This window comes from Akebia trifoliata, chromosome 3 (assembly GCF_017979445.1).
Source record: "Akebia trifoliata isolate Shusen 1 chromosome 3, ASM1797944v1, whole genome shotgun sequence".
In the NCBI taxonomy this organism is placed as follows: Eukaryota; Viridiplantae; Streptophyta; class Magnoliopsida; order Ranunculales; family Lardizabalaceae; genus Akebia; species Akebia trifoliata.
In genome coordinates this window covers 53,308,198-53,320,164 of record NC_141377.1, presented here as the reverse complement: position 1 = coordinate 53,320,164, position 11,967 = coordinate 53,308,198, and the positions used below count along the sequence as shown (strand labels likewise).

At 34.9% G+C, this 11,967-nt stretch overlaps 2 protein-coding genes across 3 annotated transcripts; one reads left to right on the top strand and one right to left on the bottom strand.

Annotated features, from left to right (window-relative positions):
- Positions 1 to 2,693, top strand: LOC147407948 (F-box protein SKIP23-like). Its single transcript, XM_086432869.1, has one exon. It carries the CDS (start codon positions 1,316 to 1,318, stop codon positions 2,561 to 2,563), a length of 1,248 nt encoding a protein of 415 aa, XP_086288995.1. The 5' UTR covers positions 1 to 1,315; the 3' UTR covers positions 2,564 to 2,693.
- Positions 2,694 to 3,525: 832 nt separating this feature from the next.
- LOC147407947 (Pectin lyase-like superfamily protein) lies at positions 3,526 to 9,981 on the bottom strand. 2 transcript variants are annotated; one of them, XM_086436747.1, is made up of 7 exons: positions 9,837 to 9,981; positions 9,601 to 9,682; positions 8,924 to 9,288; positions 5,695 to 5,815; positions 4,928 to 5,102; positions 4,675 to 4,745; positions 3,526 to 4,382 (listed from the first exon to the last, which is right to left on the bottom strand). In XM_086436747.1, exons 3-7 carry the CDS (start codon positions 9,248 to 9,250, stop codon positions 3,748 to 3,750), a joined length of 1,329 nt encoding a protein of 442 aa, XP_086292873.1. In that variant the 5' UTR covers positions 9,251 to 9,288; positions 9,601 to 9,682; positions 9,837 to 9,981; the 3' UTR covers positions 3,526 to 3,747. The 2 variants fall into 2 exon arrangements, with proteins under 2 accessions (XP_086292873.1, XP_086292874.1); XM_086436748.1 differs by lacking the exon at positions 9,601 to 9,682 and having other exon boundaries at positions 9,837 to 9,958.
- Positions 9,982 to 11,967: the final 1,986 nt, after the last annotated feature.

Genomic DNA, 11,967 nt, shown 5'->3' with positions numbered 1-11,967 from the left:
TTCTACTAAATATGGTTTTTGGTTGTTGATTCTAATTAGAGATCGGTTCAAGTTTTTTTTTTTTGGATTCGATTGAGATTAATTGAAAATCAACTTGAAGTTTAATCGGATATGTAAAATCCAATCTAAACATTCAAAATCGTAATTTGAACCATTTTTTTTTATCGGGTTGGATACTAGATTTTTGACAAATCATAGCCAGCCCTAGTCGAACCCCCTTACACCACTCATAATTTAAGAAAACTAATTTGATCAAGACTATTTAAAAAAATGATATTTTTGTAATTTTAAAAATTTACCAATGTGATTATAGGATTGTGGGATTGTACTTTTTTATTTATTACTAAAATGACCTTAATTATATTAAATTAAAATATTAAGATGGGGGCATTTTTGAAATCCAAAATTTGGTGTCGAACTATATTAAATTTAAATGTTAAAGGTAAGTGCAGTTTTGGAGTCCAATTTTATTCGTGTTGAGTATGTCAATTGAACCCAAATTTTTATTCATGGCAGCACGCAAGGTTAGGGTCTAGCTCAATTATATTCAGCCACTCAAATCTAGGTTGGCTAGGACTTATTAGTGCCCAACCGGACTGATATTGTACATTTTAGAAATATTCATAAATTATTTAATAAGATGAATATATTTTTAATAAAACTAAAATAGTTGTAGAATTAGAATTTAACTCTCATTTATTAAGTAAAAGTTAATAAGAATGCAAATTCGATAATCTTCATACCAAAAAAAAAAATTATTTTAAAAATACTTTTTTTTTTTTTCTTTACAAAATTGAATTGTAGATATTTTATTAGGCCCAGACAATACCCCAATCAAGTTTGAGTCCGTTAGGACTGGACTGGGGCTTAATTGACTCAGGCCCGATAGGAGTATGTAGTTGGTTTAAGTAAAGCCCACCTATTCTGAACCGGGTAATATTCTATCTATGATTTCAATTATAAAACATTGACTATGAATCAGAGTACTAATGTAACGAGGACTCCCAAATTACAAAACATTGACTATGAGTCAGAGTACTAATGTAACGAGGACTCCCAAATCTGTAATTTAGTTCCCTTATTTCTTATATATATATATATATATATATATATATGTATATGATTCTCTTTCTGGCTCTTAATCCACATTATTATCTTTATTCTCGCTTCATAAACTTTTAATCCTCAACAACCAATTTTATATAGAAAAGAGAAATCTGTAATTTAGATTTCATATAGAAGAATAGAAATCTGAAATCTAAGGTTAAGGTTTTCAATCTCCAGCCTAAGCAGATACAGATTCAAGTATTGATCAATGGGTGATTGGTCGAATCTTCCAAACGAATTGTTGGTGGAGATATCTGAGAGGCTTACAATCAATGCTGATTATATACGATTTCAAGCTATCTGTGATCCCTGGCGAACCGCTTTATCACAGAAGCCATCTCATCGCCTACCATGTCAACCCCCATGGTTGATGCTACCCCCTAATAAGGATGTTGATGATGGACGACATCGTAGCTTCTTCAGTCCATCTGATAATAATGTTTATCGGCTGGAGTTACCCGAAGCAGCCTATAATAATTGTGATAGTGTCAGTGGCAAACGATGTTGGGGATCTTCAGAAGGATGGTTAGCATTTGTGGACACGACTAGTCCCGCAATATCACTACTAAATCCTCTTACAAAAGCCCAAATACAACTCCCACCATTGTCCAAATTTCCAGAGGTACTCGATTTTCGCATATCAAAAGTTGGTATAGAATATTTCTGTAAGTGTTTTCATGGTGGAAATTTCGCTTATAGCCTAAAAGATTTTGCAAACTTTTTCCTGCAAAAGATCGTTTTGTCCAAAAATCCAACTGTGGACAACTATAGTGCAATGGCAATATGTGGAGAAGTATCCAAATTGGCCTTCTGTAAATCGGGAGACAATAATTGGACTGCAATTAGAGAAGGTCGTGGAGGTAGAAGGCATGCAGCCTATCAAGATATCATTTATTTCAAGGGACAATTCTATGCCGTAAATAGCATGGGAAGGGTTGTGGTTTGTGATATCTCGAGACCTAATTCCGCGAAGACGAGAAGTATCATGCCACAAGCAAATTTATGTTGTCTTTATGACAGGAAATATTTGGTGGATCTATCTGGGGAACTTTTGCTAGTCCTTAAGCACACAAAAACATATGAAAATTATGGAAATGTTAGGGGACTTGATTTCTATCATACAGTATTTTTTGTAGTTTTTAAGCTTGTGATCAATGATAATGGTAAGGAGAAGGAGTGGGTCAAGGTGAAAAGCTTAGGTGACTCTATGTTGTTCCTCAGTCGCAACTCTTCATTCTCTCTCTCTGCAAAGAACTTTTCTGGATGTAAAGCGAATTGCATCTACTTTAATGACGATTTTTTTCCGGGTCATCTATTCACAGCTAGTTGTCCCGGGGGTCATGATTCAGGCATCTTCAACTTGGAGGATGGAAGTGTCGAACCATATCCATGCTACATGGACAAGTCTAACCTAAATCTTCAACCAACCATATGGGTCACTCCCTCACTGTATTAAGCAATTTTTATTTAGTTGTTTTGTTTAGTTGCGATTTATGGAGAATTGGTTGTTGCTTTTCTAATATTTGTTTCATGTGAATTTTCAATAATCAATTCTCTTAAGTAAAAAATTAATTATAGTTTCAATTGTTTCAGTTCCAGCATAGCAATTTCTATGTAATTAGTTTTAAATGACAAGTTTTCTGGATGTGATCTTGAATTATTATTCTTTTAATGTTGAATTGAGGTGATGGTAATGGATCTTCAATTTTACCTCCAAAAACCCATCATTTCAATCCTTCTTAAAATCCATATCTAGTTCTTGATATTTGAAAGTTAAAGAAAATAAAATTTGAGTGAAAGCGATTAATCGATAAATATATTGTTGATTGATTTGTTGATATACCAATTTAATGGGACAATTTTGCAACTGTGCCTCCAAGCCATTTTAAAGCTTTGTTAAAGTGTTACCTATGTCTAAATCAACCCACAAATAAATTAACCTCCATATTTCAACTGAAACATGGATTTGATTCACACTAGAAATATTGAAAGAGTTCCATAAATGTTCTTGGTAGGAAAAAAAAAATATGTTAGTGAAAGATCCACTAAATCGAGTTTGGTCCATATATCTAAGAAATAATGAGAATTCTTCATCAATATGTCATGCATTAAGCAAACTCACCGAGTTGGTTTGTATTTCAAAATAACTTCATACTAAACTCAATTATCTTGCTTAAAACTTTTTTTTTAAAACATCAAAATAGTTTATTGCAAACAATTATATCTATAAATGTCTACTTTTCATTTCTAACTTAAAAATAATATTATTTCAGTGTGAACTGTTTTAAAATATTGACTTCTAGTAAATAAATGTATTTATAATAAAAAAAACATTATTAAAATACTCTCATCACGATATTTAGGGGGGACTCAAACAAGCCATTGGGAAGCCCCAATTCCATATCAAAGACTCACTACTAGCTTAAATTAATTTCATTTGAAAGATGGTCTAAAGATTTAGCATTCTTGCCATGAAAGATGTCTACATGATCACATGACGATACCCATCCGATCAATAAATGCCCATAAAATACATCTAATGATCCTATTAAACATATCGGATGGTTACAATCATCTGATCACGTCGGTTCTCCATGATCATGATTCAAAAATAAAATAAAATACACCTCATTATTGACCTCAAAAAGGGTTAGAACATGAAGCAGACCCATGGGTGCTTGTCAATTGTGAGCACGGCCATGGCTTTACCCCAAGTGCAGCACCACTAACATCAGAACACTTCCACGAAGGAGTCCGAACTGCACCATGAAGGATAATATTTGAGAGACAAATTCCAGTAAAAGGTGAGTTCTTCAAACCTTGTATCAATCCCGGCTGCTGAACCTTCACACCCCATACATTCCTTATCATGACATCCTTGACGATAGGGAGCGCATTCGGATTGAATTTGTTGTCCGGATGGTCTCCAACGTCCCCCGCAATCTTTATCCCCTTTTGTGCGTTCTCTATGTACACATTTGACACAGTTATGTTCTTAATAAAACCTCCCCTACCGATGTTTGTTTTCAAATGGATACCAATGCCCATGTTGAAAAGGTTTATGTGTTCGGCCAAGACATTTTCTACACCACCGGAGGTTTCGCTTCCAATTGCAATTCCTGCAAATGGGGATGACCCTGTCACCCTCCTAATGGTGATCTCACTGCTTTTGCGGCCATATCTGATGCCATACTCATCCCATCCACTCTTCACGGCAACTAGATCATCCCCTGTTGCAATGTAGGAATCTTCTATGCAGACATGGGAACTGGAATCTGCATCAGATGATCAAGTGAATCTCTAAATTTTTGTAATACAGTAATTCAAACTTGAACTGAGGGAGGGAAGCACAAAATGCTTTGGATGGTTAGCCATTGTTCTCGACAAATATAAATGCCCATAACCATCCAATATTGTGATCCAAGATCATTTAATTTCTTGCTAAAAGCAAGACATTGATACTAAGACTAGGACTGTTGAATGGTTCAACTGTCCATGCCATCCAAGATGCAACCCATCTAATTGATTTAATCGTATTCATACCATTGTATGGTCAGTAGTATTTACCTGGATCAATACCATCTGTGTTGGGTGAATCAAATGGAGCTAAAATGGTCACATGTCTAATTACAACATTGCTGCAAAGAAGATAAGAAATATCAAGTCTAATTACTAATACATTAAAAATCTAGAAATGCATTAGAGATTTCTTTTTATGTTTTGATTATGACTGAATTTTCATCACCTTATGTACGAGCACATAGAGTTGGTTTATCAAATATATACACATGTAGATTCAAGTTCAGGGTTCCAGCATTACCTGCAATAAACAGGGTGAATATTCCAGAAGGCAGAGTTCTGGAATATCACATTAGAAATTATGATGTTTCTGGAATTCATAAACTCAATGAGATTCGGCCTAGTGAACCGGAGCGACCTCTGCCTCCACATGTTCCACCACACATTGCCTTGGCCATCAATTGTCCCATTCTCACCTGTGCAAAAAGCATTGATTGAATTATTTGTTGTTTGGTATGAAATGCAGCGCTTTAGGTTGAAGCACACTTGATATATATATATATATATCTTGAGAGGTAATTAAACAACATAATGTGGCACAATATCCATTGATTTTATCTCAAACACTCACAAGCATCACAGAAGTTTTTTGCAGTCGTGCATCCTTAACTCAAGGACCTAGAATATGATCCAATTCGATAATTTAGTTACTGGATTGAGCTTTTTGGATCCCATAAGGATTCGATTGGATAAGTACCATACCCAATAATATATTGAATTGGTTTTGAATCAACCATCCTCCAATTGTATGTGAGAAAGTATGTACATTATTGATTATACTAGCTATATTTTATATAACCAGTGCTAATTGGATCCAACCCAGACCCAATATGACTTTTAAATTGGGTTTGGATTGAGGCTTTGGTATCTGACATAGACCGGATCAATATGAGATTCGATCCGGATCTGGCTGTAATTGGATTGGTTCTGGATACTCCGATCAGATCGGAACCTGATCCACAGATATATTTGGTAAACTAATTGCAAAATAATGGAGGAGGAGTTAACCTGTGATTATCACATCGCCTAGTCCATCTCCATGGATAAAACTCATATATCTCCCACCAGGTCGCTCTCTCCCTCTTCCATAAGATGGCAAAGGAGCTATTAAAGGCCAGTTCCATGTATCCTGCACCATCAAGGACACAAACACACACACGAATGAACTATGGTTTATAAAGAAATATCTCAATAGTTCTACCAAAAAATATAGTATCTTAACATTGCAATTCAAATTTAAGCCAATCTTAGTTTTGCCTAAAAAAATTAGTGTCTGAACATTGCAATTCTAGTTTGAGTCATGCTGGAGTGACTGCGCTGTCGTGGAGGTGTGGATGGAACCATAGAGGCTTTTCACTCGTATCTCGAGGAAAAGTATCTATGATTCTGAGGAAAAGCATGTATGGTCCCATGCACACCTCCACGTCAGTGCAGAGTGAAACATAGTCACTCCAGCATTTTCTTTCTAGTTTAAGCAAATCTTAGGCAAAACCAGTCATTATAAAATGCAAGCAGAAGAGGGCATGGTTTTAAAACTTGTTTTGACGTCTCGTCTCATCCATGAATGAGACCGGGTCGTCTTGGACAAGTTTTGTCGTCTCGTTCAACAATGAGACAAATGAACCATGGTTTTAGATCTCGTATGTCCGATACGTTTGATTTGTCTATCCGTCTTGTTGGTGGACGATACTAAGACATATCGGACAAGTCATCTCCGTCTCGGATGAGATTTAAAACCATGGAATATGCTCAGAGAAGAGTAAAATCAGTGTTTGAAATTCAAGGTGTTAGGGAACTTACTATCTCTGGTTGCATTAAAGACATAACTCAATCATGTAAATATTACCTTATACATCAATGAATTATGCACTATGCTCTACCCTTATATGGAAGGCTTACAAACTCAAATGGGTACTCAAAGCACTCCAAAAATACAGTAAAAGCTTCCAAAAGATCCATGTTTGTGCTCACCCACCAAGTTTCAGCTCAGCTAGAATTCACCTTAAGTAGAGCTTTTAATGAAATTGATTTTTTTTAATGTGCAGGACCACATAGTCATAAACTGAGGGGATAGTTAATCCAAAATAGAGAGCTCACATGATAGTTTGGAAATTTTTGAATGTGGATTCAATGTCACAAAAGATCCATTTTTGTGCTCAACCAACCACCAATTGCTACCATACCATGCACATGCAACTGAGTTACCAACATAAATTAATGGGTCCCACATGGCACCATGAGGACATCTCATCCCAAAAGCTCAGCTAACCATGTGAGCACAAACAGAATCTGATGTTGGTATTAAGCTCCCTAGAGATTAGATACCCCTATTTGTTTTCAAGATGATGACATTAATACCCTGAGCCAGTGAGAAACTAAATGATCCAAATACCCCAATCTTCAATCTCTTGCCATAATAATTCTTTGATATTTTCTTTTTCCCAAGAAAAGCATTTATTTGATGACAACACCAACACTCTATCCCTTCAGAAAAGCATTTATTTTTACAAGAACCTTTATTTTCAAGGATTGATCATAAATCATAAACTATATAAGGATAATTATTTTGTTGAACGATGTCAGGGACAAAATATTCAAAAACATTGAATATTATTTATTTTTAAAGATAAAAATGCCCCACTTACAATGAGGTGTGCTACAATTTTTTTGTAGACGAAATATAAAGGATAATTAGTGTCCAATGGTTAGATGTTAAAAATCTAAAATCATGGTAGGTACAAATACAATTACCTTTTTACAAGTGACAAGCAAAAAAGTTCCAAAAATATCACAAATTGTATTAATATTTTTATAAAGATGGTTCTGAAAAGAATACACTTTTAAATGTTAAACTAGTAAAATTAAGGATGACATACATAACCTTGTTAACTTCCTTTAGACGTTTAGAGTGTAATGGTGAAAAAAGAGAGAAAACAATGATAAAATTTGAGAAATTCTATTGACGCACTAACTTTTGCTAACACCACCCCAATTCATCTGTAAGTCACTAAAGAATTAGCACACATCTTGGGGTAGCATCAGGAAAAGTTGGTGTGGCAATAGAAGCTCACTAAAATTTAGAATATATATATAACGTATTCCTATGAATCAATTGAAAATAAAGAATATTTTTGTCTTTCTAATGGTGTTGATCATTTTATGTTCAACATCATTGGATCATTATTATTCTTTTCTTTTGTGATTTGAAAATAGAGTTATTTCAACTTTAAGGGAGAATATGCAAATGAGAGGTGCTATTGCCGCACCAACTTTTGCTAATACCACCCCAACCGTGTGCAATTCTTCAGTGGTTTACGTGGGGATTGGAGTGGCAATAGCAGTCTATATGCAAATACTTGTTTGAGTTTTGGGTATTCCCTGCAAAAGATCCAATAAATCATTGGCCAAAGACCATGAATCCGTGTGTAAGATTTGGGTTGTCAAGGTTGCCCTCACCACTACTAATCTACATCATAGGCCCCATGTATTAAATACATAGTTATTTAAAGTTTGAACTATAATGGTACTACTACACTAGTGTACTAATAAATCAGTATCAGTCTATTTTCTTGCATAAAGAAACCAAATGAGTAGCACTTTTCCTTACTAAATTAGTAAGATTTCAAATCTTACCATTGATTACCAAATTGGCAATCCAACACCACAGCCCTCAGATTTCGTGGAAAAATTCACAATAAAAAAATTGGAAGCTTGATACTATCAAGGTTTCCGAAATGGACAACTACTGAACTCCCATCAACTCCCAAATTTAAAAATAAAATTCAAAAATAAAAAAAATAACTTTTTTTAATGTTCTTTTTTTCAAACTCCTTAAAACTTTGTCCTTTACATCCCTATGGCATTGAATCGTGTTTTTTTTATGCTTTAAGTTGAGATTCAACCAGTAATTAGTAAGATTTGAAATCTTACTAAGTTAGTAAGGTTAGACTTTACGTAAATCACATTCGAAAAGAATAATGATTTTCTAATTATAAAGCCTTCACTCGGTCAATACTCGGCTGACGTGGCACGAACAGGGAATCATAGATCTTTTTCCTCCGGACACACAGCTGCACATCTTTTATGAAGATTTGCAGTTCCGAGGAATCAGGTCGGTCCTATCGTATCGCGAGGAAGAAAATTATCTCCCTAGTCCTATCTGTCAAACCGTTGGATGGATTATTGGATCTAGAAACAACAGCTCCTCGAGATCTCAACTTCTAGAGAGAGAGAGTACCTGAGTTGCTCTGATAACGGCTCCTTTAGCCAAGAACAATGTCATGTGACTTGTGAGATTAAAGCTTCCTGTAAGATAAACGCCAGAAGGAATGTAAAGAACCGTTCCACCTCTCCTTCTAAGATGTTGAATCCGATATATCGCTTCCCGAAATGCTCCAGTGTTCAATCGACGCCCATCACCAACACCTCCGAAATCTGTTATCGATACAACGTCTTTCCGATACTTCATTGGTACCATCCCGGCACACGTTATCATCTCACCTAAGGCGTACCAGTGTTGTAGATTCGTCGCCATGACGAAGAAGCAAAGAACAAATCGAAGCATTTTTGTTGGAAGATTCTTAGCAGCTTTAATGGCAGAAACTGAGAATCAAAGTTAGTTGGCGATTTGTTAGTGTTTAATAGCAAAATTGAACTCGTTAATGGAGGTTTTCACAGATGAAGTATAAGAAAATTATGAGAATCTGCATTTAGTAAAAGATGAAAGTTCGAAGAAGATCCTTAATGGCAGAAAACAGAGCAAATTCAACTGAAAACCCTAAATTTCTCGAAAAATTCAATAATTTAGTAAAAAATTTCACGGAGAAAGCTCCAAAAACGATCTTTGGAGGAGAACAGTTGTAGTAAATTGAGAGAAAAATCCAAAAGAGAGTACATTAAGCAGGAAAACTTCACCTGACGCAGAGATTTGTCGGTGGCTTTGAAAGAAGAAACAACGAGAAATGACCAAAAGAGATTCAGATTTGCTTTGAAAATCCTAGAAAAAACAAAGGTGTATTAGAGACATAGAAATGTTCCAATGAGAAAGCTCCAAGAAGTCGAAGAAGGTCGTTAATGGAGACTAATCTGCAGAAATATTATTTATATTATAAAAATAAAAATATAAGCAGTAAATTGTAACATTTTAGTACCTGTGATCTTGAGCTTCAATGAACCATCGACGGCTATAATTAATTTTGAGAACAATTAGCAGATCGAAGTTAGAGAGAGAGAGAGAAGATATAAGAGTGACGAGCGACTAATGCTACTCGAGAGAGGGACAAGAGGCACGACACACGGCACGAACATGGAGCTCTTTTTTTCTGTTATTTTTATATTTATTAAAAAATATAGTTTTTTTTTTTTTTTTATAGAGCCCAGCTAGCCTTACTATCTTAAATCCTTACTAAGGGTCTTTGGACTGATCTTGTGACACCAAAAAACATGATTGGATGTTTTAGGGTTGTAAAGGACAAAATTCTATAAACTTCAAAAAAAAAAAAAAAAATTTAATTTTTCACTGTTGAATTTTAATTTTAAATTAAAATTTAATTGCTAATGTAGTAATCCATTTGAACAAAATGACGCTTAGAAAGACTCAAAATCTTTTAAGTTAGTAAGGAAAATGTTTCTCTCTTTTCTATATGGGTCCAACTAGTCTTACTAGTTTAGTAGGGAAAAACATCCACATCAAAAAACAATTTAGAGATTCGTATCAAATTTCATCCATCGTCAATAAAATCTAAGGCTCATCCACCATCAATAAAACCTCAATATTTTTATGAATCTCAATGTTGGATTTTGATGATGGATGAACCTTACTTACTAAGGTCTTTATTTTCCTTACTAAGCTAGTAAGACTAGTCAAACTCTTTAATATATTTTTAAGAATATAACCATGTTAAAATTTGGAAAGAAATAAAAAAATGTATTACTCCTATCATTTTATTATAATATTTCAATAATAAAAGAGTGCTAATTTTTTAACTCAACCTTGCAAGAGGGCTCAAAAACTCATCGACGTGGCATGGGCAAAGAATCGTAGATTCTGTCCCTTGGGATACACAACCGACTTGACCGACCTACCATATATAGTTGTGTATCCCAAACGAAAGAATCTACAATTCTTTATGCATGACACGTCGATGAGTTTTTGAGTCCCACTGTCAAGTTGAGTTCAAAAATCATTAGTCATAATAAAATTAGGGTTATCATATCTTTATAATATGAATATGAATACTATGTGTGATTTATCATAAAATCATGGGATACGTTAACAGATGCTAGAGTCACAAAACCTCGTGTTAATAAAGAGGGAAAGGGAAGCGAAAAATAGAGAGTCCCGTCCATAGACAATTCACCCATGTCCCTTAAATACATGATATTGCAACCACCTTGTTTATTTAAGGTAAGCTTTTACAAAGAGAGTTGTTATTGCCACATGAACTTTCACTAATGCCTTGCCAATTCCTAGGTAAATCACCAAAGAATTGCATACAATTGGTGTGGCGTTAGTAAAAGTTGGTGTGGCAATAGTAGCTCTCTTTACAAATTAGAGAAACGATGCAAAGTTGATTTGTGTGTTCATTGTTACAAGCCCTCTCCCTCCATTATCGTCATTTCCAAATCTACTTGTTCGAATCCTAAATCTCAAAATCATTCCCTTACCATGGTAATTGGCACAGCTTTGACTTCCACAAGTTCTTTATTCATCATTTCATTAGAGTTTGTGTTTGGCTTATTCGAAGAAAGTGAGAATTTGAAAGGGATTTTGAGACGTGGGAATGAGGTTTTAGTGGGTTTGGAGAAGATGAGAGGTTTGACCTGTTTCAAAATTTGGAGAAGTACTAGGGCATAGATTGGTGATGGTTGAGAAGAAAGAAGAGAGATCGGCGCCATAATGATAATATCTTTATTTATGATGTAAAGAAATAATCAAAGTGTGTTATAATTAAAAAAGTGATGTGGGAATGGAATTTTTTTTTATAATGACAAGAGCATTGTTGTATTAACCCCAATTAAACCATTGCCCTAGTTGAAGGTCCTCCATATTCAAAACACAAGAAGCATGAAAGCCTAGACCATCGTTCCTAGGTATATGCGAATCTTGAGGATATCGTGATTTGAAGAAACTCGGGCAGGTTGGGGATCAACATCAACCCATGCCCACGCCTATGTCGCATTCAACCCGACCTCATGCATTAAATGCTTAACCCAAGCCTACAAGTTAGGTTGATTGGGTTGAATCATTCCTCATTAATACTACATGATATAGTAATAATA

Bases quoted from the DNA above. Each gene is read 5' to 3' on its own strand.
- LOC147407948 (XM_086432869.1), top strand. From the start codon at position 1,316: ATGGGTGATTGGTCGAATCTTCCAAACGAATTGTTGGTGGAGATATCT.
- LOC147407947 (XM_086436747.1), bottom strand. From the start codon at position 9,250: ATGCTTCGATTTGTTCTTTGCTTCTTCGTCATGGCGACGAATCTACAA. The intron at 5,816-8,923 runs GTACTCTCTCTC...TTGATGGTGCAG, and splicing joins CCGTTATCAGAGCAACTCAG to GATACATGGAACTGGCCTTT. The intron at 5,103-5,694 runs GTTAACTCCTCC...CTTTTTGCACAG, and splicing joins AGGCGATGTGATAATCACAG to GTGAGAATGGGACAATTGAT.